The 26,065-nt window shown below is 40.7% G+C and overlaps 1 protein-coding gene across 1 annotated transcript; it reads left to right on the plus strand.

Moving 5' to 3' along the window:
- Window positions 1-626: 626 nt before the first annotated feature.
- On the plus strand, window positions 627-24,530 carry REEP5 (receptor accessory protein 5). The gene is made up of 5 exons (XM_075739228.1): window positions 627-874; window positions 1,112-1,205; window positions 13,872-14,010; window positions 20,469-20,637; window positions 22,034-24,530. The coding sequence occupies exons 1-5, from the start codon at window positions 757-759 to the stop codon at window positions 22,081-22,083; spliced, it is 570 nt and encodes a 189-aa protein (XP_075595343.1). The 5' UTR covers window positions 627-756; the 3' UTR covers window positions 22,084-24,530.
- Window positions 24,531-26,065: the final 1,535 nt, after the last annotated feature.

Here is a 26,065-nt window from a genome sequence, read left to right on the forward strand (position 1 = left end):
GAAACCGCTTCCCTCGGTCTAGTCACACACCTTTTGGGTAGCCATGCAACAATGTTGTCATAACCTTTTTTCCACATCATGTCAAATCCTACGAAGTGTTTCTGACTTTTGCTCATCACATCTTAAATCAGTGATAATACGCTTTTTTTTTTTTAAAGAACAACCTTTTGAGCAATGTTAAGGTACTGGAGCTGGCTATGTGCTGGGCCCTCCTTCTCCTTACACAGGTGATTCACTACCTGCTTATTAAACAGGGAGCACCTGCCTTGCAGGGATGTCCCAGGCCGCCCCTCTAGGCTTAAAACTCAGTCCCAGGGCCTCGGCAGGGACGTGGCCGTAGCCGGATCATACCGCGGGCTTGCGGGGCGAGGACGACAGGAGGCCACGGGGAGACTCTGGTTCACCCCCTCCCCCTGTGCTGCAGCACGGCCTGTGTCCGAGGCTCCCCAAAAACATGGGGGGGGGGGGGGAGATGAGAGGATTGCCCAAGCCAGGCGCGGCGTTCCCCGACCTCCATTTCGCGACGCAGGCAAGGCTGCCCGTGTTAGCGGAAGATGGCTCCCCACGGCCTGCCACCGCCTCCCCGCGGCGGAGCGACGCCCCCCCACCCTGCCGCTTCCCGCCAGCCCAGGCGCGGTGCCGCCTCCCGCCGCGGCTGTAGGCGGGCGGGCGGTGCCAGAGGCGGAGCTTGTCGTTCGGCCGCCGGGCGCCCGGGGCTGTGAAGGCTGAGGAGCGGGAGTCCGCGACTGTCTCGCCATGACCGCGGCGATGAGGCAGAGGTTTGACCGGTTCCTGCACGAGAAGAACTGCATGACCGCCGTGCTCGAGCGGATCGAGAGCAAGACTGGCGTCAACCGCACCTACATCGCCACCGGTGAGCGCTGGCCGGCCCGTAACACACACCCACCCACACACCCCACCCCCACCTCCCCCCGGGACCCCCTCAGGCGCTCGGGGCCGGGGGCGCCTTGCATGGGGGATAGGGGGGGGGTGGAGTGGCCTGCGGCTCGTGGCGCAGGGGCCGCGCCCTTCCCGCTGGTCCTCAGCCGGCAGCGCTGGGCCGCCCCGGGGATCGCCCGCGCTAACGGCTCTCCGCTCTCTCCCTGCGCAGCCATCGTCGGGGTGGTGGCCGTGTACCTGGTGGTGGGCTACGGCGCGTCCCTACTCTGCAACATCATCGGCTTCGGCTACCCTGCCTACATCTCGTGAGTGTCGTGACTTTTGCCCCTCTTACCACGATGATTGCAGGTGTTACTCGCGGGGGAGAGAATATGGTTGCAAAATCACAGCCCTGCGCTGGTGCACGTCTGTCATGGTGATATTCCAGGACCGTGCTCCAAAATGTTGTTTTTCCCGCCCACCCCTATCTCTTAGCATGTATAGGTACAAGGTGCTAAGTAAAGAACAAAGTTTCTTCTATCTGGCAAGTGCTATGTAATAAATTACAGATGGGAGATGCTAGGTAATTTCCACACTTAAAACCCAGTTCCTGTAGTGTGTCACATTTGAGTTTTGGGTTCCCAGCTTTGTCATCTCAGTGGGAAGCTGGATTGCTGTGTCTTACCTGCTGCTAGTAACAGGAGGGAGAATCGCTATTGTAACAATATTTACTAAAACTTGTGCTGATATTTTTAGTTGAGGATGCTCCCAGATATGCAGGGAGGCACCGGTGCAGTGTCAGCATATGTTTGGTACGAAGCACTAGGTGATGTAATGGGCTAGAGACAGATGCATTAAGGAGTGCTGTTTACTCCAAAACCACCTAGCTAATGAGAAGGTGGAAAGGAAGATGCAGTAGCTCCTCTTGGGTATAAAAGACTTAAAAATACTCATTTTTCAAAGGAAAGCGTCCTTAGATGTTTTATTCTTAAGAATATCTGGTAACTTTCACGGGCATTGTATTGTTACTGTACCAAAATGGATTTCCTGTTAGGTAACACCACAGTGGAGTACATTCCAAAAGATTCCAGAAAAGTACTAAATAAAACCTTCTGTGTAGCCTAATATGTTCATAACATGGAAGTCCTTCCCAGCTGTACTGCTATATCGTTGAAACACAATGCTTGCTTTTTGCATAACTCTGTTTAAATACAGTTAGCAGCTTTTAAAAAATAGGTTCTCTGTAATTAGCTCTTGGGCAATGCAAAATAGGTGCCTTCTCTTTTGTTTTTCAGAGATGTGGGAGATTGACTTAGTTTTAGACTTGAAACGTCTTATGGTTGTGATGCTTAAAACTAAGCAACACTCTTCTAAATGCTGTTTCTGGAGGGCATTAATTTAGGAGATTATAGGCCAAGAACTCTGGAGAAGCTTAGGGATTTTTTTCTATAAGGCAAATTTAGTCGAAAGATATTTTTTCATTAAAGTCTGAAAGTGAAAATATCAGCCAATAAGGCTTTAAAACCTTAAAATAGTTGCACAGGAATTACATTTATGTAATATTTTGTCTGAGTTAGGTCGCTTATAAAACTTACATTATTACTTTATAAAATCCTGTTTAACTCTTCAAATTTGTTTTAAAACTGGTTTGGGATTATGTTTTAAATCCGCCAGTATGCAATTATGGTGAATAAACTGATAATAAAAGCTCTTAGAGCTGTGAAGGCAAGACAGTTGCAAGTTGAAGAGAAAACCCCATTATTCATATTCAAATTTTTTTTTTCTTCCAAATCTAGGAAATTATTTTTTGTAGGGTGTCTACACTTTTTCATGTTGGAAGGTGGTTTTGAATGTTACCTTTATGTGAAAATTTACTTCTGGATGTTAGCACCATGGAGTGGTTTGGGGTTTTTTTGTTGTGGTGGTTTTGGGTTTTTTTTTAAAGTAATGGGTACATATGACTTTGTCCTTGGCTACATATTTTACTTTAAAAAAATCCCATGAATAACATGCCCATGAATACAGTGCCAGTCTTGTTTTTTCCGAGTCATGCTCAGTTAATGCTTTCCCTTTAGCTGTCTTTTTAATGCTGAAACATTTTTAGGAGAAAATTATAATATTGGATAAAAATCTTATTTAAAACACATGTGGTATGCTGCATGCCAGTGTCTTCAACGGCAGCCTGGAGGCAGGTTCCAGATTATGAAGCACCCTGCTGATGGCACAGGTGGGCTGAATCCCCTCCCCTGTGCAAGTACGGAGCTGGTACATAGCACTATCCCACATGCATTGCTCAGCCCCCAAGCCTGCAGAGCCAGCAGACAGTGTGGGTGCAGAGGAGACATAGTAAGGGCACGTGCTAGTGCACGTGTTTTCATGGTCTTGTTCAGTTTCCCTTTTTTTGGGAGTGAGGTGTGTGTGAACTCAGGGTAGGCAGTATTGCCCCTGCTAGCCTGTACAGGGTTATGGGATCAGTCTGACAGCAACACCCCAGGATATCTGTGCTACCTCCTGAGATGGCTTTCAGTTGAGACTCAAGCATGGGCTGCCTGACCATGAAAAAGAGTGGGAATACTCTTTGGTGATCACCCTTCTTCCACTGCATGGGTTTCTTTTTTATCTTGGTGCTACCATGCCACTCTGCCATAGAATCTCTAGCCTAATGCAAGGCTAAGCTGCAAGAAGATAAAGCTGAATTACTGGAGTGATTCCTGCTTTCATTTTTGCTGCTCTGGATCCTGTACTGCAATCAGGGTGCTGCCAAGTGCTGCTCCCCCGTGCTCATACAGACCCAAAGCGTGAACAACACTTGCCAGGGTGGTCTGTTTATTCCTCTCTTCTATTCAGTCTGTCTCCCTTGAAAAGACATCTGAAAAGCCTGCTATATGAGCTAACAGTAGTTAGATTTGCTTCCTAGCATTGCGCAGAAAACAATTTTCAGCTGTTTTCATCAGCTGCAAACACCCTCAAATGGCTTTTGCTGTAAAAGCTGTGGCTTCTGGAAGAAGTCAGGAGCTGTAAACAGAACGTGTTTTGCAGGGTGTTAGTTTAATGTTTACGCAGGTGTTTCAACAATGGATCAAAGCCTGGAATGTCTCAGGTACTGAAAGACAAAAAGCGGTTTACTCTTCCACAGTTAACTTACTTTCTTCTGTTGTAAAGTAGATCAGTATGTCATTTCTGCATTGTCAGTGACTGAATTGTTTAAAGTGAAAAACAGCAAAGAGGTCAGGCTTCTGTGCAGCAGCAAAGACCCTCCTGAAGGAGTGGGACAGATGTCTGTGCTCCTTACAGTAGTTTAAAATGGCAAACAGCCTATGGGGTGAGTGACCCATTAGGCATGTTCCAAATCTGTTTTATTAGGATTTTAGTTCTGCGTTACTGTGGTCACAGTAGTTACTGTTCATCTCTGTGCTTGTCTGAAAGAAAATATATTGGGGGGAAAAAACCCAGAGAAGGATGCTCAGCTCATATTTTGGTCTGTTCACATATGAAACCATATGTGGTTTCAGGACAGTTTTATGGATGTGCGTGTATCTACCTGTCAGGCCTTGTATAATTCTGTAGTTTATTTTCTTTTGTTTACATCATTCTCTGTATTCATTGTCAGTGTGTGCCATGCAGCAGGTGTGAACTTCAGTGGAGCAGTAAGTGCTGGAGGCTGTAGCTGCTGGGTTAGACCTGGCAGATGGGGTGTGCCTGGCCCTTGGCGTGAAGTGGCGCAGCTGCGCTGCTGCCTGCTTTCACATCGCTGCGGTGCTGGCCTCTGCCAAGGCTCAAAGCCAATGCGAGAGGAGGGGGTAACTCCCTAGTTAATGCCTCTTACAGTTTCAGGCAGGGACAGCTGTTTCCATTCTCATTCCCCCTTGTTCATGTTCACCTACAGCTTTATTTTGTGTAAGTATTCAGTGGTTTTATACATGGAGGAGTTTCTTTTCTAGCCACACAAAATCTTCCCGAAAATCCAAGTCTTCTATGCCATGTCACCAGCAAGAGCCCATCCGAGGCTCTTAATGCAGGCAAAATTAAGCAGTAGTTTTCCAAGTAAATGTTATCTGGCTGGTCCCCAGTAAGTCAGACAATCTGGATTGAAGTTTGTCATAAAACCCTAATCTTATTCCCTAAAATTCTGTGCTATATGATGAAATAGAATAATTAAGTTGAAATTAATATTTATTTGCAGGCTTTTGTGTTTGCAGTAGAGCAACATTGAAAACTTTACCTCCAGTGATAGAAGCAACTCTTTATACTTTTAGCAAGCTTTAACTGCACAAGGCAATATTCATACCAGTGGATGGAAGAAGTGAGTGTTGGCAGTATATAAATAACATTGCCAGTATTTTCACTGTTTCTCTAACTTTCCAGAGCTAGCCTGTTTAAATGTAGCTCCACCCATAGCCAATGGTGGTGAACTGGCTCAAAAAAAAAATTAGAGTGGAAGCAGGAGGGGAGCCTTTGACTAACAAATGCGTGCAAAGGATTGGAAACTTCAGAAGTGCTGTCGTGTTTGGCTTAAAAATTGCGAAGATGAAAATAGCTTTGGGCAGTAAAATGTCTGAAATGTTTTCAAGGGAGAAAAGCAATATAGTACAATTGTGCCTCTTTCTGCTTTGGCTAGCTTTATGCTGTTACTTCACTTTAGCTGGTTTTACTCTGTAGGTGCTGCCTGTGGCATTTTACAAACAGGAAACAATCTAGATTGATTGTAGAGAAATACAAACATGCAATTCAAGTCTTACTTTAATGTTGGTGTCTTAAGCCTGACTGCTAGTTCCTTTGCCTCTTCCATACCTCTAAAACAGGAACATTGCTTTTGTTTGGTCACAGTTGTTTAGATAATGTAAATAGTTCCTGTATTTGTTGAGAGCTAGGGCAGCAAATTTGCTTTCTCAAGATTTGAGAATGCTTACTTTTTTCCTTCATGGAAAACACTGCATGATATGCTGGTGTTTACAACTAACACTCTGCTGCTGCTTTATAATAGTGATTTGAGAGAGCTGGTCTGTCTAAGCAGATTCACAATGCTCAGTATAAATATTGGCAGTTTCCAAGTCTGTCTGGTCTTACGCTGTTTCCTCTCCCAACTGATACTTTCTTTTCATGGGGCTTCAGACATTAGAAAGTGTATTTTGGCTTTTTTGTATCTGTTCTGCCAAATCAATTCCTCCAAACATATTTGGGTTTTGTCTTTTAGGTTCTAGAGTGCCATGTTTAAAATAAAAGCTGTCTTCCCTGTTGGTGGGACAGATGGTGTGCTTTCCTTTCTAGAGATAGCAAGTGGTTAGATGCAAGAGAGAGTCTAGTATTAATGATAACTGTAGGAAAATTTTAATTCATCTTCCATAGCTTAAATCTAGGTTAAAAGTATAAAGGTCTTTGTTACACAGATGGACCCATAATCTGAATTAATCTCACTGAAAGATTTCTAGTTTATAATTTATGTAGATACTATTTTTAGGGACTGTGGATGTGTTTGAGGCATAAATAAAGGCATTTTACCAGACCTTCTTGGTCAAGATGCACTGCAGTACTGCAGCTTGCATGCACTCATCTCTTACTGTATTGACCTCTAGTGACTTGGTTGTTAAAGGAATAATTAGCCTCACATCAGTGAGGTTTGCTGGAATATATTTTTAAACTACCCTTCTTCCTGGTAAGCGTCAATGCTTCTAACATTTAACATGTAGCATTGCTGATCCTAAATGCTGAAAAAGTCAGCTGGAGTCAAAAAGTGAGATTAAAAAATGTGGATTACTGTTAGTTGCTTTTCTTGTTTTCTTGTTTGTTCTGTTGTGGTGATATACTCTAGTTACATTTTTTTTTTAAAGTCTTTCTTCATGGCCAGCAGACTATCTGACACAGGAGAGCTGGCAGCATCTTGCTGTCCCAAAAGGAAGAAAGCCCACTTGTCACTATGCATACAATAAGCAAGATACACAGTTTTTAGATGAGGATAATGAGGCTGTCTTCGGCTGTTGGGAAAAGAAATACAAACTTTCATGTGAGGGTCTGTGAACATTAGATAAATCTTATTTTTTTAAAAAAAGAAAAATAACAAAATTTAGTTGCTACACAGCTTATCAAATAGCACAGTTCACATACAGAGACCAGAAGAATTTTCTTTAATTCAGCATCAACCCAGAAGTTAGTCCTCAGCCTAAAACTTGAATCCCTTTCTGACTCCCTGATGAGTCACTTTTTAGTCACATCCAGTAATTAAACCTGAAGATTTTTGTTTCTAGTTTAAAAACTCCTCATACAGTGATTACCTTGAAACAGTAACATTTTTACCGAGACAAGTCTGAAAATGTTACACCATGATTTCATGCTTTACTGTACGTTTGTATAAATTAGGGCCATGCTATAATTCTTTTGCCAATATTACAGTAGACAGAATTGAAAAACAGTAGTAGAGCCGCAGCAAAATTACACTTGAAATACAGTCTCCACAGTGCAGCATAGGTTGATAGGAAAATGCAACTCTTATTCTGTCTGTATTGCTGTAAGCATGTAGCAGGGGCCCAGTTCTTCTCCATTTGGTCACAACAGTACTGTTTGATCTCTGTGCCTGCACCCTAAACAGTAACAGCTGTGGAGAGGCAACCAAAGTATGTGAAACAGTTCCCCCCCCCCCCCCCCCCCCCCCGCCCCGCTAACAATTTTCTGTCAGAAGTAGAGAAGCATTGTGTTGTGGATCCTTAGCAAGTGACTTCCTCTGATGGGGTGTGGCATGTCTGCAGTATGCAGGTAAAGGGTGGCTTTTCCTGAAGCTCCCTTGCTGCATGTTACTTTCTCTTTCTTGTCAATATCTTCAGTGAAGACAACCTGAAAGACTTATGTAATATAAACTGGGATTATACATTTCCAAAACAGGGCTTTTAGACTTTAGCCGGCAGTGTAGCAGTACAGGTCTAACTGGTAATGCAGACAAGTACAGCCAACAGTGAAGCTGGTGGAGCTTCACCTGAGACTGCATGGACAGGTGAGCCTCACTGAAGGCTGCAGTCTGTGTTAAGGGTGGAACTAGGGGAAATCCCCCTTCCAGAGAGTGTGTGGATGGCTTCTCTGGCTGTGGAGAGCTGAAGCCTGGCAGAGCTCTTGCTGCACAGCACCTCCTGCGTTGCCCACCCTGTGTGGCAGAACAAGCAGTAACTGAATGGGGTGGCAGGCTGGACTGAGGCACTGACACATTAATCCCAGCAAAAAAACCTGCATGTGTGGTTGGGGGAGGCTGGTTTTAACCTGAGTCAGAACTGGGGAACTGACTCATCGTGTGGCCCTACAACTACTTGTTCCGGAAGAGAGCGAGCCAAGAATGAGCAGAGAGCAATGAAATGAGAGGATTGCTGCTTTTTTGCAGGAATCTAGCTTTGTGCTGAATTAATGTGTAGTCTGTAGGACTGACTTCACTGGTGGGCAAAATGGCATGCACTCCTTTTGTTGCCTGAGTCTCCACTTCCCTTGAAGAAATGAAGGTAGAACCTTTTGTACAATTGTCATGTTTTTTGTTCTAATAATATCTGTCCCTGCATGGACAATGAGCCCCCCTTGCTGTCCTTCATGAATTTGTCTGCTGCCATCTTCTGGATACACAAAATTTTGAGAGAGGGGAGATGGTAGACTTATACTGCAGCAGTTGTGTAAGTACATTTGGCAGGAAGACGTTTTCGTATCTGGAAATGCACAACTCTGCTATTGGAGTCAGTAAGGAGGAAGAAAGATGAAAGGACAAAAGCTTTTAACTGATGGATAAAAATGTAGAAGACAAAATGATAAAGCAAGTAAAAATACACAGGTATTTGTTTCACAGAAAAAATGTGAGATGTCATGGAGGCAGCCTGCCAAGGTGATTCTGAAATGAGAATGATAGGAGGCACCAAACTGAGGAAGTCTGTAGTAGGTCTACAGTGGAGTGTTCATCCCACAGGGGTGTCTGGATAGATAGCTAGAAGTAAAATATTTTTGAATCACCACAACCTGCTGTAAAAAGTTGGGGCAGACCAGTGAGTATGAGCTCTAGAGGTATAGGTAATTACAGGGTGGTTTTAAGTTAAACAGGTAAAAAAAAAAGTGTTATGCTTGGCTAAGAGGGTCACAAATATGCCTTCCTACTCATTTAGTATAGCACAGATTAGAAAACTGAAGGAAGGATGCACTAAATGGTCCAGTCTTCCTTAACTACAACATGAGCAGTGAGCTTAACAGAGGCTAATCTTTTGTCTTAACCTTGCAACTTTGTTTATACAAGAGTTATCAGGTACACCCTGTAAATTGCAGGGATTAGAGTGATCATATGAGACTAGAGCAATAAAATTTGACATTTCTTTATTTCTGGCTTCCACATCTAGACTCAGCTTAAAAAAAAAAACCACACCAAAACATCACAAACTAATAACTGGTGTACTCACAATATGTTTATTCTGTGAGTACTGTATGTGTGAATTAACTCTAACAATGATTTGTTATGCCAGCGCTAATTCAGGAGTGTTTAACAGTCTTTTCTTGGAAAAGACATGATTTTTTTTGTTGAAATGAGTCAGATGCTTTAAGTGAAACAACTCAACTTGGCAACTTACTAAAATTAGACCAGTATCTGTTACTATCAGCTAACAGGATAAAGTAACCACACATGATCTGTAGTTCAATTTGACTGATTCTAGGATGCACATAGTCAAAATTGAGCTGGTACTGTGATAATGTAGCTGCATAGCTGATATGAACCCTGGGCTTCTGGAGAGCATGGCAGCCTCTACTCTGCCCTGTTGGCATCACCAGCTAGTGGGGTTATTGGGGAACGGATCTGGCTAAAAATGAAGTTTTTACTTGGCTCCCTATCCGTTCACACAAGTTGCAAAGCTGGCCCATGTCAGGCCATTTTCACTGCTGGACAGGCATCTCTTTTTAAAATAGCTGAGCTGTGGTGTTTACGATCCAGTTTACAGGAAGCTGTTCCTAGTGACTTCTCTTACGTCCGACATGCAGAACTACTGTAAATAGCTGAGGCCTTTATAAATAAAGTCCTCTGTAGTTAGTGTGTAAGCACCATATAAAATCCTTTGTGATGTGTAATTGCTAAACATAACTAACATGGAATTCAGTCAAATCAGTATTAGAAAAAGCTTACAAAAACCTGACAGTATCTCCTTTTCTTCTTAAATTTGAGCTATAGGCTTTGGATGCTCCTTCCTTTGTTAGTAAATCTTAATGTTATGTACTAATGATACTGACTTTTATTTGCTCTTGTAACTTATACATAACTGTTAGAAGAAGGCTATCCTAATGTTGGTTGTACCTCCAGTGCCTCCTGATCTGCATCTTATCAGTTGTTGATGGACACTGCATTTTGAATATGAGGCTGATTGATCCATGACTTAACATGAAGAAGAATAAAATGTTGTTGTCTTGAAGTAACATGTCTGATGTATCTCCTGAGGTTAATTGTGCAGAGCATTACACCAGGATAATACCTGATAACTTATAGAATAACTTAAAAGAATAGGTCTAATTCCTGTGGTATTCTTATGTTGAAAAGAGTATAGTTACAAGTGGGTAAAATAACCTATCCATTCAGATAGTCTATATAACTTACTGTACTTACTTGTTCTTGGGTAAGGAGTATTTTCTGTGACTTATTATTGAAATGATGTGTAAATAGCAAAGGATGGAGATAACTTTTGTCCTTTTATTCAACGGGGATGTGTTAGACTGGATTTCCACTGGCAGCCTCAGCTGAAGGATGTATTTCCCATTCAGAAGCAGAATATTTATGAAGTACTTGCCTTTCTATGACTTCAGTTAAAACTTTCATTCACTGACAGTCCTGCTTTTTCCTTCCTTCCCCCCTACTAAATGGGATGGGACTGGAGTCATTGCGAACAGATGCAGTTTGTGCCCTTCCTTCAGAGCTGACGTGGCTGCTACCTTAGTGGGTGTTGTAGTGGCCTGCCACCTAAGCTTGTCCCATGGTGCCTACCTAGATCAGAATGTTGTAGAAGGAGGGGACATGTGCTGTTTCCTGCGGCTTGCAAGAAAACACCACATGTGAATTTAATGCTGCATGTCACCTGATTAAATCTCATGGATTTTTTGACTACTGCTTGTGACTGTCTGACCTTAAAGTGTCTTGTTCTTATATTCCCTTCAAGACATCACCTTAAGGAGCTACAGCAGCAGATGGTGAACATTCAAAGGGAGCACACCCATGGTAGTGGGTTTAGGAACTCTCAAAGGCCACCTGTTTTTTACAAGAGATAAGATAAGAGACTCTACCTCATTAACAGTATGATATGCCATCTGCCCTTTGCCACAAAATAGGAGATTCTAAGCTTTTTTATGAAAACTGATTTTAATGATTACTAAGATGACTTTGATAATGTTAGAAAAATGAAACAATGCTTCCTTAAATCCGTGGATGGCTTCAGACAAAGACTGGAAAACAGCAAGACTGGTGGTGGTTTCACTTCAAAGCATTCTCTCACAAATACCAAGCTAGCATGCATATTGTGGTAAAATAAGCCTTACCCTCTATGCATCTAATGGAGAAGTTGTCAGCAGAACTGGAGAAATTCACACAATGAACCTCTACAGCAAGGTTTCCTTAACAGTGAGAAACTTTGCAATTAGTTCCTTTCTCTCCTCCATTTATCTGCCACACTAACTTCCCTACTAGTCACTTGTACTTTTTCTTTCCCTCCGGAAGTATAGTGTCACACCTTGAAAATAGATCAGTAGCCCTCTCCCTTACCTGCTGTGTTGTTTGGTGGGTTGTGGGGTTTTTTGGTGGGGTTTTTTTTTTGTGTGTAGGGCCCCTTCAACCAGGCAGTATTAGAATACCTGGAGGTGGGGGCACAGAAAAAATGTAATTTATAGTTGGGAGGGCAGGAGCAGCTGAAGTTGGCACTGCCTTTGAGCAGACTGCCTGGATTACTGTTTCCTAACAGCAGTAATCAGACCTGCTGCTGTGCGCCTGTGGAAAACCTGTTCTTCCAGTTGTGCAGGTGCAGCACCTCCGTAACTGCCTTATTGTGCATGATTGGGTACGGCAAAGGCTGTTGCTCCCCCCATGGCAGGACCCTGCTGGCCAGCCACACACTCTAATGGAAATAATGCATAATTTAAGTATCAGATCCTCGTATTGCATTTCAAAGTAATTCAACCCAGTAGCTACACCAATTCTCTCTATGCGTGGTGGGTTTGCCAGTGCTTTTTGTAAAACATAAGGCATGTCACACACATGATTGTTTTTTTCTGTTTTTTCTTAATGTACAGAACTAGGAAGTGACAAGAGTCCAAAGGGTTTCTCAATTCACAAACCAGAAAATGTACTCACAGCCAACCATCTATCTAGTTTCTATTTTTTAAACCTCCCTAACTCTCAGTCTTTTTTTATAGACTAAAACTTTGGTGTGTTCCACAGATGCTGCATCAGCAACTATATAGCTGATATTAAAGGAATAAGTTATGAAAGAATTAAAACTAAATTCATTAAACTGAGTCTACTTATTTTAATCCTGTGGTGTGAGTGGAGAGGACAAATGCTTTTTAATACTCGTAAGCTTCCCATTACTGGGCTTACAGTTGCTAGCATTTCCTTCTAAAACTTGTTACAGTATTAATCTGCAACTTAGTGAGTCCAGACTCTCCACTTCACTACTTTTACTGAAGGAAGCATGTGTGTCTTTCAGCTTCCTAGTTTAGAGCTGTATAAACTTGACCTGCATACTCCTAGCAGTTGCAGAACAAAAACCCAGTTAGTCATTATGCAGGAAGCCCAAGACTTTAGTAAAGTCTTGCTCCACCTTAATACTGTAGTCTGCATCAGAATTTGCAAGTCCTGCAGGAATGGATTTATAGAGCAATAGAATTGGTGATGCAGCTATGTAGTCCTCACCGTATGGGACAGGGGTACTGGATCTCTTCTGCTTCTGTAGACTGAGTACCTGTTACTCATTAGAGGAAATCTTACAGTTTACCTTTTCAAAGAGGACTCTAGTGCAGGTACATTATGAGTAAAGATATTTGAGATTCCCTTCAAAATCTTGAACTGGATTTAAAATCTTTTTCTAGACGCTGTTTGCACCTGAAGGTGCTGGTCTGTTATGATCCCAGTAAGAAAGGCATTTGGATTCTGTAAAGCATCATTTAAAATGCTATTCATTAGAGCCAGCACTATAAAGAAACAGACAATAGCGTAGACAATCTTAGATCCCTGTAGATGCTAGGAACCCCAAGTTGTACAGCACTGAATGGGCCTCTGATCACACACAGCACACTGCAGACCTCATCTGTAGACAAGGTTATCCCATTTTGATAATTTAAGCTATTAGAGGATTTTTCCTTCAAGACAACAGGTCTACTCATCATTCCTACTGTCAAAGAGGGAGGATATTCACTGTTAGATTCAGGTGAGGACAGGCAGGTTGTGTAATTGCTGGTACCCAGTAGGAGCTGCCTCTGGCATCCCCTGTTTCAGTGAGCTTGCTGAGTTCATCCTGTGAACAGGGAGTTTGTGCAGCACAGCACAGGCCTGAAAGCCAGGCTGTGTGTGCATGCAGCACAGGCCTGCGCTCAGGTTAACTGTTACATGGATCACTAATGCTTCAGTGTGCAGTAGTCTTCTGGTCAGGATTACCACAATGCATCCAGAACTGGAACTGGCCAAAATTATCCCCTCTCTTCCCTGTCCCATGAACTGTCTCATGAACAGGGTCAGGATGCTCATGGTTTTTGTTTGGGGTTTTTTTTATCATCACAGAGCTTGAAATAATGTGACTATCTTTTCTTCCTGAAGTCTGACATGTAGAGAAGAGCTTTGCTGTCCAAAGATCTTGGGCACATTGTCTGTATGATAGATACTACTTAGTTCTCTTCTGTAGAGCATACAGAGTAATTATGAGTATGCACATGTAACAACAAACTGAGTCATAAAAACTTCACAGTTACGGATAAGACTGATGCTACTGATCTGCTCACTTGTTTTGTTTCCTGTGCAGAATCAAGGCCATTGAAAGTCCCAACAAAGATGACGACACACAGTGGCTGACTTACTGGGTTGTCTATGGTGTTTTCAGCATAGTGGAATTCTTCTCTGACATCTTTCTCTCCTGGTTCCCTTTCTACTACATGCTAAAGGTATGTTAGTTCACGCGACCCCTATCCTAAAACAAGACCTTTGATGTAACTGATATAATGTCTTCAAGAATGGATAGATGACAACAGATTCCCTTGGAATCATTCCTGGGTCATACCTTATTTTTAGACACTGCTTACATGTAATTTGGCACTGTGAAAGTGATCTGTTTACGACTGATGGTTTTGTGAGGCAAGAGGGGAAGTTGGGATGGGTTGCAGGGAAAGGTCTGCCATGTTTTAGGAAAAAAGAGGCGGCGTAGCTGTACTGTGGAAAGACAATCCTTTGTCTTGGTGTTCAGGTAAATTTGGGCAAAATGACATCACACGTGTCTTGGTTTTCAGCTGGGATAGAGTTAATTTTCATGAGAAGCTGGGAGGGGACACAGCCAGGACAGCTGACCCCAAGCACCAAAGAGGTATTCAATATATCACGCTCAGCATATAAGGGGAGGAGCTGGCTGGGGAGGAGGGGTTGCTGGTTGGGGATGGGCTGGGCACCGGATTACTGGCCATGAGCAAATTGCATTGTGTATCACCCGCTTTGTATATTCTAAGTACTGTTGTTGTTATTTCCCTCTCCCTTTGCTGTGCCAGTAAACCATCCTTATCCCAACCCAGGAGGTTTACCTTTTCTTCCCATTCTTCTCCCCATCCTGCTGTGGGAGGGGGAAGGGTGATCAAGCAGCCACCTGATGCGCAGCTGCCAGCTGGGGCTGAACCATGACAATATGGTAAACCATGCAGAGTGGCTCTATTTTCGCTTTAAGTGCGTTAGTGAAAGTGGAGAGTACAATCACAAAGGCAACAGAAGGAAGTATTAACGTCGGTGCTATTGGGAGCAAGGAAGGAGATGCAACGTAAGAATAGTTTGAATCATACAGACTTCATTTTAAATTAAGCCTACTTTCCTGAAAGAAAATGGCAGGTATCAGAGGAGCTTGTTGCTAATGTGCATTTGTTAGTGTGGTTTGCCTGCCAACAATGATTTGCTTAATGTGTTCCAAGCTTTGTTTGTCGACTAAGGTGTGAGTGTATTGTCAATCAACTTCAACACATTAAATTATTCTAGGAGAGAGACAATTACCATGTATGCTGTGGGGTAGAAGACATTCTGGCTTGCTGGAGAGTCAGTAGTTTAGCTTAAAGAACTGTTACCTGTTTTCTGCTTCAATGGGTTGTTCTGTTCCTTTTCTTTTGCTTTGTTAGCCTGGTTTAGCCCCGCGAAAGTTCTTGAAAGGATTTGCTTGCCAGCTATTCTGGTGGGATCATTTAAAATTTTAACGGTAAGGTTGTGATGTTGCCAAATGCTTTTTCCAGGAAATGCCATATTTTAAAGACAAAAATTGACTTGGACAGCTCGGTTACACTTCTGCATTGTTTCTTTTGCATCAGTAACAGGCATAAAACGTGCAACCATTTGGACACTTACTTCCCTAGCTCCCTAAGAAAAAAGCACATATATAAACTACTGCTTCAAACTAAAAATATTCTGACCCATCTCACAAAGTTAATTCTGTTCCTCCCCCTCTTCATTTTTTCCCTTAATCAAAAATGAAAAGATGTCTTCCGTTTTTAAGCTTAATGGTTTTACAAAGTGTTTAAGAATAATCTGCTAATTTTGAAGTTTAGCATGAGTAACACATACGTGAAAGTGTTACTGGTTTAATATATTAAGACCAAACCCAATGGTGATTAAAGTGCAAGTTCATCTGATCTGAATAGGATTCAAAAATGTTGCTTATGGCACTGGAAGAATCTGTTCTTAACCACTTACATGGTTATTTCACATCCCCAACATCACCTTACAGTTTAGCAGGATTATGACTTTACCAGTTGTCTGCAGTGACGTATGCTTACAGTTCTGAATTCATACAGTGTATTTTCAGAGCTTCTTTTATAACCTTCTGGTGGTAATACCTGTGGCAATGATTTCTTCGTGCCAGCACAGCACTCTTTTTGAAGAGTATGCAATTGAAATTCAAGTTAACCTAACAAATAAAGAACAACCACAGATGGCTCTGATAATACTGTATCAGAAGTGCCCCATTTACGTGTAGCAGTGTCATCAACAGAAAGGAACTTTTCTCAGTTCAGCAAAAGCAAACACAAGGAAGCAATTATGGTAAGTGCACAGGTTTGTATGATAGCTGCTGAAGGTGCATAGATGTCAAGTATTTACTCTTGAGTAGTGGGTAGTGGGAGAGGTTTACTTTTGTGATACAAAGTATCAAGAATCAAAAAGCATTGCTGTCTGGGTGGAAGGATGGAAGCTACTCCATGTGTGGAAAAGGGGAAGCAGGCAGCTTCCAACTTTCAGTCCATTCATGACTAAAATCTCTTGTAGTGTAGGTTCTGGTGTCTCCATGTCTCTTTTATGATGTTATGAAAAAGAAGCCCAGATACGTAATTCATGCAAATTTCAAGCTCACTTTCATTTTCCAAATATGCTAAACTTGCATATGCACACTTATTTGATACAGCTTGTAGCTTCCACTCCAGGCTGAGTTTAGCTGCTCAGTATTTCAGTGTACCTTGACATGCAGGATTGAGGCACTGATCATAGTTACTGCCGTATTCCCCTTAGTCTAGAGCCTAGGCTCTGTCACTTTGAAGTTTTTAGCACACTAGGAGTTTTTATAGGTGGGAGAAAGGCGTGTTCAAGAATTCCTTGAATATGTTATGATATTTGCATATACTTTTGTTGTCCAGTTGAAAACTGTCTTGAGATTTAGTGGGGTTTGTGGGGTTTTTTTGTAATGCCTACTTTTTATTTATCTGCTTTTTTTTTCCTCTGAAGCACAGGATGTGCATACAACTCATGATTTCATGTGTATGTCATCTATTTTTCAATACTTCTGTTAATAATTTAAATTTTTTTTTTTGGCACTCAGGTATTAAAATACAATAGCCAGTGAAAGTAGGAGAGGTTATCATCCTGGGAATATTGGTAGTGGGGAGGAGCGGAGACGAGACTCCTGACTCTACTAACAGTTCTGTCTTGAACTGTTAGAATACTATGTCTGAACAGAATTCCTAGCGGACACGTCGCACTGGGTGCATTATGCAAACTGCTGCTGCAAGGCACTCGGAGGAAGCAGGAGGAGTTGCCATTGTGAGTGTAGCAATGTGCCAAATGTGGCAGTCTGACTCTGCTTCAAGACAGAGATAGATCCCCTCCTCTCGCCCATGCACCCCATGATTTAGACTAAAGAGCTACTTCACTTCTGTTATAATGAACACCTTGTTTTAATGACTGCAGTTCTCTCTTAAGAGTGTGTTCATATATGCAGTCACATGAGCCGTTCTTGGGTTTTGATAATCTTCTGTCTGTAGAAGCTTGGGACTGTCCATGGGCATGCTTGCTGTGTTTCTCAGCTGCTAGCACCAGAGCCAAGTGAGTTAGGCCAGGCTGAGGTGTCTGCCTAAAGAAGTCACTCTGTTGCACAGATTCCGTTCCCTCCTCTGGCTGGTCAGGAGAGTCACAAAGAATATAGTAATTTTTTTTCCTAGTTAACAATGTTATCACTCTGAGCTTTCTGGACCTTTTTACAAACCACTTTATTTTTAATATTCTGTTAGTTCAGTGTCACGAGAGACGAGGGAAAAATAAACTAAATTAGCAGTCTGACTTTCTCAAGCTTTGAAAAGACTGAGATTTTCAACTTTGATATGTGTCCTCTAGAAAATATATATAAACATCTCAGTACATTTCAAAAGTAATAGGTATTTGAGTGTATGACTATAACTGTGAAAGATTTTATTTATTTCTTGACTAGCTGTAAAATCAAAATGACTAATTTTGTTCTGAGGCAAGAAAAGAAGAATTTCAATTTCTTCTAGTTTCAGAGGAAGTCGGACTTACAGCTGAGGGATTTCTTAAAACAGAGAACAAAGTAACATTTGTATATTGGGACAAATAAAATAACTATCAGTAATTGGCCAGGTATTGATTTTATTTCCTGTTAAAGAATATACGTCTCAGCTTTTAATGAAAAATAACAACATAAGATAATACCATGTATTGTTTCTGTTATATTAAGTTCCAAATAATAGAAGTTTTTGAAAATTGTTATTCCATCACTTTTGTCTTTTTTCTCTGACCATGCTTAATGATGCTACATCAGCTGCTACTTATTAGTGCCAAATTTTATTTATTGCGTGCTTAATTATTTCTTTTAATTCATTGAAATGTTCCTAGTATTCATTCTCACTGGTGGATGCTTTACTTTGAAAGACCTTTCTTTGTCTTCTGGGCAAAAACTCCTTTGAGTCATTCTGGTTTGACACCATGATCAAATAGTTTAAAGAAGAAAGCTTAAATCTTACCTAAAAGCATGGTAAATTGGTTTGGCAAAATCATCTGTAGAAGGCACTTGTTATCCCCAGGAATCAGTAATCCTTTTTGAAGAGACAGCCTGTCATGCTACCTCTATAGCTCCAAATACATTGTGACTGACTTTCTCTTAGGGCAAGGGGAATGAGAAGTGGCCTTAAAAAATTAGTAGAAATCTTCTCCAAAACCAGTAGGTATTTTCTTCAGCTGATGTGTGTCAGAGGGATCAGTGTTACTGTGATGTGCACTGCAGTGAAGACAAAGCCAAAATTTTACAGGTATGAAGATCAGAACCTACAGAACATTCAGTCTCAGGAATCTGAGGAAGAATAGAGGGGAGATATACCAAAATATGTGGAAGGCTTGCCTGAAGAAGACTGTGTGGGTTTCATAATTGAAAAAGGATTTTATTCTCTTTTTTCTTTCCTTTTTGTTAAACTTAAATCAGAACCTTTCTTTTAAAATATTCACTCTTGACTTAAATCACCTTGTAATGGTCAAATTGTTAGTTAGGAGTTTCTTATGTAATACCAAAACAAATATTTGGGTGTGGTTCTGTCTTTTCAGTTTTACAGTGGGAAATCAAAAATATGAGGGGAAGGAGAGGAGACAGAAATGTGTGGCTAGGCACAGTGGAAATTTGAAAGGATACTGTGATCGAACTAGTTCCTTGGAAATGCTTTTGCACTATGCAGTGTACTGGAAACCTCATAAATAAATAACTTTGCTTATATTTTTTAAGTTATGTTCAGAAGTTCTAGCACATGTATTGAAACATTTTTTTGGCTGCTGTTAACACTGCTGTGAAAGCTGGAAAACTTCTGAAATCTAAGCTATTTAAAGCTTCTATTTTCAGCTTCTGAAATCTAAGCTAAGTGCTACTGTGTTTAAAGGCAGGCTTTGAAGTTGCTTATGGGTTTATTGTAGTTTAAGTGATTAGTTTGATTTTTGGTGTCTAACTTAGCTAATTGTGTGGTGGTGGTTTTTTTTTTTCAAGAGGAAGAGTTGAGTTTTGTTGTTGTGTTTTCTCCCTTTGTCCCTCTTGTCCCAAAAATGTGTGGAAATCCTCAAACATTTAATCATGTCTGACATCAAAACAAAGCACATTTTGGCTGGGGCTGGTGTGGTTTTGTTTTGTATTTTAAGAAAAGGTGATCTGTGAAAAGCTGGTCTGCCATTATTTTCTGGAGAGGCTTCTGACATGGAATAGTATTATACTACTTGTGTCTGGAAAGAACTGTACAATTGTTGAGAAAATTTGTTTAATTTTTTTGCGGTTTTATGTTGTAAAATCTTTTTATCTATACTTTCAGAGCTCAAGCAAATTCAGTTATGGCACTTCCTGTCCCTTAAATGTTTTGGTCTTGTTTTGCATAACTCTCTGTATTGTATATGACAGTGGAACTGAAGCAAATAAAGGCACTTCAGTAATAAAGTAGTAAAGACAGATATTTGTAATACATGTGGTAGCTGTCTTTCCAATCCTCTTTGTAAGATGCAGAAATATGGCCCCACGCACAGTGGTGTTTGGGTTTACTTTTTTCCCAGAGAGCAGATTGTGCTATAAAAGCTATACCTAAACTGTGCAATCCAAAAGTATTACCCTTGTCCGTGCACTTTGTGTAGCTTGGATATATCTTACCTCCTAGTCACTTTACCTCTGGGATGCACACAATTCTCTTCTTCCCCTGCTGCACTTTCAAAGCAGGGAGGCAGAGAGGACAGGGATATGTTTTGGCTGGATTTAAGTGATTTGGGGACCTAGACCATCAGTCAGGCCTGTCCACGTAGTTTATAAGCAGCCGGAGGTGCCGATGTTTTGTCTAATCAGTTTTTATACTTCTACCTTTAGAAAAAAAAAGTACTTGCAATCTTGACGTACCTGTTGCCAGATTAGCTTTACTGCTGCAGCCGTCCTCCTTTATCCTGTCAGTATCCATGAAATCATAAAGATTCACTGCATGTAACTACACTGATGTGTATACTTATTGGACTGTGACCATACAAAATGAAGGGGATGATGTACTGTTTTAAATATGCTCAAGTCTGTAGCATGGTTAGGAAGGCATGCTACACCTTGTCTCCTCATTTCTTCTACTTATACAGTTGTTCTTGTTCCTTGTAGTGTGGCTTCCTGCTGTGGTGCATGGCTCCAAGTCCTTCTAATGGGGCTGAGTTTCTCTACCATCGAATTATCCGGCCTTTCTTCCTGAAGCACGAAGCTCAGCTCGACAGTGTTGTTAAAGACCTGAAAGACAAGGCTGCAGAGACTGCAGATACCATCACTAAAGAAGGTGAGGAAAAGACCATTCACTAGTCACATCAAGTAGAAGGAATTTCCCTGGGCAACTCTAATATTACAGTTAATATTCATCATTTTGGGTGGAAAAATTGTAAGAAGGCTACGTAAATGATAATGGAGATGATAAATTTAGGTGCAGATGCTAGGAAAAGAGGATTACAGTGGATCTTACTTTCTAGGAGTGCAGTTATGCTAGACTGAGTGCAAGCTGTATGAGTGGAAGAAACAGCCAATTAGTTTGTGTGTCTCCCCACCATGCATATCACTATAAACACTCTAGAGGCTGGTCCAAACACCCTCACAAGATACCTTCCAAAAATACAGTTACTGTTTCGGTGTATTCTTGTATCTCCTAAAATACCATCTCAAATATCTGGTAGTATAGAAGGGCTGCCAATTGTGTGGTAAAGCAGATCCTTTAACTCTGATAAACTGCAGCATGTGAAATGAAGTTTTCCTGTCTACAAGTTTTTGTAGTTTTCCTTCCTTTGGCAATCAAAGGATTATGAGCCTACTCTGAAAGCAATTACTTATGTTTTTATTTGGTTAGAATACATTTTATCACAGCCTGTAGATTGCTTAATTTTTGCTTTTATTTCCTTGCATTCTGTAGTGGGCCCTCGTAGTCTAAAATACCTGCTGATAATTTTATGAATGACAGAAGGATTATTAAGTAGCTAAAATAAAAGTTTATTTACATTTTATTTGAGAGGATATTTATTTATAAGATATTTCAAAGCACCTTAAGTCTCTTTTCCTCCAAGCAATGCTTGCAGTCTCATTTCCTCTTACCAACTTTAGCAGTTTTCTGTGGTATTTAAATGATCTGCCTTTCTCAACTATGCTTAGAAATTTAGCTGCATGGCCCTTCCTGAATCATTATTAGGCAGGTATCTTAAATAATGTTCTCCTGTGTTGCACATTGGATTTTTATGTCCTCACTACATCACTTACTCTTTCTTTTTCCTATTTTTACATAGATTTCCACATACATATATTTTTTTAAGAAATCACGCACACACATATGCATGCACACACACATTAGCATTATTCCAGCCCTATTTCGTCAGCTTGGTAGTATATTTCTTGCTATAAACCTGTATGTCTTAAACACTGTGAGCAGCTGTATTTTATTGATATAATAGTTATAAGTCAGTCTGTGCTGTTTATTGTGCTGCTCCTTGCTTATGGTTTATTTTTTAAAGTCTTTACTTGATCAGTTTTATCACTGTGTTTGTGTGTATGTGTATACAAAAACTGTGATTTTCTTTTGTGATGTTTCTTTTGTGACCTAAAAGGAAATATTTTTTTTTTGTGCACCTCAGGAGCTGAATAAGCCACTTAGTTTGTAGGCCTTTAAGATTAAACTTGCTTTTATTTTCCTGCAGCCAAGAAAGCAACAGTGAACTTACTGGGTGAAGAAAAGAAGAGCACTTAAGCTATTAACTGGATAAAGTTTCCCTAGCACCTCCTTTATGAAGCTTGATGTTACTGGGAACTGTGGTATAATTTTAAGAATATTGCCTTGGAAACATTTTGATATATGAAAGGAATGTGTTGTAAGTTTGCTTACTACTTTGCTGTGTCTGTATAGAAAATAAGCATTTTTATTTAAAAGCCATGCAGTGGGCAGCATCTGAAGCTTAATGAAAATACTTTATTCATCTTCATGCAGAAGAAATCTTTCAGTAATCTCTTTCTGCAGTAAGAAATCAACAGTATATATCCCACAGGCTCTGCACTTTAGTTGTCTCTATGTATGTAACTACTCTTGACGCTTTGGTGCATCTGGTAACATGATGCTAGTGTATAACAAAAATACTAGTCTGAATGAATCTTTTTGAATATAGAGGGAATTATTGTGAGAGATGGCATAACAGATGTATTCTCCACCAATGAAGTTGTAAATCATCAAATTACATGTTTTAGGCACCTGATGATAGAGACTATTCACTGTTGCATGTTTTGCTGTAACACAGTATTTGGTACAGTGTGTGTATTCTTAAATGGATAGATACTAAATATAGAAAAGAGTAACTTCATTCAAGTGATGAACCGTATATTATCATGAAGTAATCTGCCAGAAATGGATGCATTGAATTGCACAAGATTAGCACAAGATGGCTAAAGTACAGCTCCTTGCCTCTTCTTGCTAAATAAAGTTGTCATCTAAAATTGTTGAGTGCCTTTTAAGATCACACTCAGAAGCACAAGACACCTTTTGCTAAGGAGTGATGCAATTACAAACAATTTTTCCTACAGTCCTCTTGAAATATTAACTGCCTTGGGTGTCAGTCCCCAGAACTACATCATTAATGGGATGGCTGCAAGCTCCTATGAGCTTTTTCTGCTTATAAAAATCTGCAGTCTCTTCTGGTTGTACTCAGAACAATTTTGCATGAGTACTGAAACTTCCCGAATAGAGATGCTGTTGTCTTTGATATATTCCTGACCAATCAGTAAGTATGCAACCAAAGTTGTTAAAAGAATAAAGGCTCTTTTGCAATCAGTGGAAAAGAATATTAATTTTTTTTTTTAGATCTGAATCTGTAGTTACTCTTTCACACCACAGTATTTTCAACAAATTCAGCATGGATTACTGAAATCTCCCTGTTCTCATCTCTAAACTGATGTTTCTTTAAAGCCTACAGTAACGCTATGACAGTTCTTAACTGTCAGAACATGCAGAAGGTAAGCTTAAGCTTTTGAAATGACAAAAAGTCAATTCTGGTCCACAATCTGAAGTTCAAAAGATTTAATCTTAAAATAGACTTTTGAAAACTTTTGGCTTTCTGCAATAAGTTGGTATATAAACAATTTTCAGATGCAAGGACTGCAAAAGATTGCAACACAGCGCAACTCAGCAGGTCAGTTTTAAATTTTAGCAATATGTACTATAAGAAGAGATGGAAAAGTATATTAAGAGAAGGCATTTTAAGCTTTAAGCTGGTAAACACAGCCCTTACAGCTGTCATCTTGGATAGGGAAATGTGAGACCCACTGTGCATCATTTTCTGAATGAAAAAATGTAAAATATAACAGCTAGTCATTCCATGACAGCTTTTTTTGTTATGAGTGGATGTGCTGAAGTGGATAAAGTTCATAGCAAAGTTGTAGATGCAAGCAAGTAAAAAGTTTGAAGTGACTCGCTATTTCAGTGGTGTAATTTCTGGTCTTATCTTCCTCTGTCTTAAACCCACTGAGCTTCTCCATAAGATGTACCAAATCCTAGTGCTGTGTTTTAAACACTGTCAGCTGTGTATATAGCAATCATGTGGCCAGTGTAATTTAGTTTCACCTCTTGAAATAATAAGTAATAAAGATGCTTTATAGTCTATTTGATTTAGGTACAAAGTACTACATAACTTCTCTAAAAGCTGCTGATAAATCTTAGACTTTCCAAGGCTAATGAGGTCTTGTAGTAGAGACAGAACTTACTTTTCATTTGTCATACTACTCAACAGTTCTTCCACTGTTATTAATGGGGATAAAACATTTCTAGGTAACTGTTAAAACATTCTCAAACGTCTCTCTTAGAACTTACAGGCTTTAAATCAACTTCTTGTCTTTACAACTTGATGTTTCTTGACCAGCAGCTAAATTCAGTCCTCCTCTGTCAGATTTCTACTTGAAGTACCATCTGTTGTTAACAGAACTTAATCTTACTGTTTGCCTTGATGCAAGTAGAAATGACTGATTTTCTGCAGCAAATTATCCTTTTCTGCCAGTACCTCCACTGGGCTGGCCCTACAGATCAGTGCTGTTCTCAAAGTCTTCTTCATAATGTTTATTTGCAAATGTTGGTACACACGTCTACTCCGTGTCTGTGCTGAAGCTGTAATGTGCTAAATAAAAATGGACACAAATAAAGAGATTCTTACAGGACTGGTATGATGCCTCAGTATTTCTTAAGAACCCTGTACCTTAACACTGAAAACCTGATCACTTTTAGAAGGCAGAAGGTCTTTACAGGATTTTAACTTTTTTTAGCCCAAACTTCATTACTTTGGAACTAGTAGAAACCCCTCTAAAAGCCTGAAGGAAGTACTTCTGCTTCATGACTGGATCTCAGGATGCAACCAAACTGTTTGAGAGCATCAGGCCATAACAGAAGAGTTTGGAATACAGATCTGTTCTTAACAGTGAGCACCTTGAGCAGCTGCCTATGCAGTGCAGCTTTCTAGACTTCATAGTGTTGCTTACCTAAGGAATCATCAAGGTTTAGTCTTCTTTAGAAACATAGAAAGGAAAAATGGTAAACTACAGGGATTTCAAAGTTTCTTCCTTGCCCGTTCGTTTTTCTAGTGTTCCATAAATGACCTAAACAAACAATGCTGCATAGTTATTGGCAGGGAGGGAACTGACACAAGTATTTCTGCTACCACTGTAAGTAGGTGTCCCAGTGTTAGTTGAGATAGAGTTACTTTTCGTCATAGCAATTGGTATGGGCGTGTGGTTTGGATTTGTGCTGAAAACAGTGTTGATAACACAGAGATGTTCTTGTTACTGCTGAGCAGTGCTTACACAGAGCCAAGGCCTTTGCTGCTCCTCACACCACCCCACCAGTGAGGAGGCTGGGGGTGCACAAGGAGTTGGGAGGGGACACAGCCGGGACAGCTGACCCCAACTGCCCACAGGGATATTCCATACCATGTGGTGTCATGCTCAGCATATACAGGGCTGGAATAAGAGGAAGGACAGGGGGCAGCAGTGTTTGGAGTGATGGTGTTTGTTTTCCCAAGTCACCGTTAGGTGTGCTGGAGCCCTGCTTTCCTGGAGATGGCTGAACACCTGCCTGCCCATGGGAAGTGGGGAATGAATTCCTTGTCTTGCTTTGCTTGTGCGTGTGGCTTTTGCTTTACCTGTTAAACTGTCTTTACCTCAACCCAGGAGTTTTCTCACTTTCACTCTTCTGATTTTCTCCCCCATCCCACCAGGGTGGAGTGAGTGAGCAGCTGCATGGGGCTTAGCTGCTGGCTGGGGCAAAACCATGACAGTAGGACGTTTCTTCTGCTTTATCTTACACGTTACCAAATTCAGCAAAAAGGAAAAAAAGAGTTCAGAAAAATATTTTTTAAAAAAAGCACAATGATAATATCAACAGTAGTGATAATAAACTGAAACTGAATTCTTCAATGCAAGATAGTTAACAAAGAATAGAAATTCTTGTAAGTGGTGGAATATGTGACTAATATTTGTCAGGTCAAGCTCACAACTTTTTTTTGATTTGACAAATCTAAGGAAGTGTCTTGAGTTTGCATTCTGGTCTTGTCAACTCTGTTTAGTCTGAGAATCAACACAAAAATATTATGACTAATTCCTTAGTCACCTTCCACCTCCATTTCAAACTCAACCAACAATAACTTCCTTATGCAAAGGAAGAAGTACAGAGTTTTAAAAACCGAAAGATTCTTGTAGGT

Source organism: Balearica regulorum, chromosome Z (genome assembly GCF_011004875.1).
Source record: "Balearica regulorum gibbericeps isolate bBalReg1 chromosome Z, bBalReg1.pri, whole genome shotgun sequence".
Classification (NCBI taxonomy): domain Eukaryota; kingdom Metazoa; phylum Chordata; class Aves; order Gruiformes; family Gruidae; genus Balearica; species Balearica regulorum.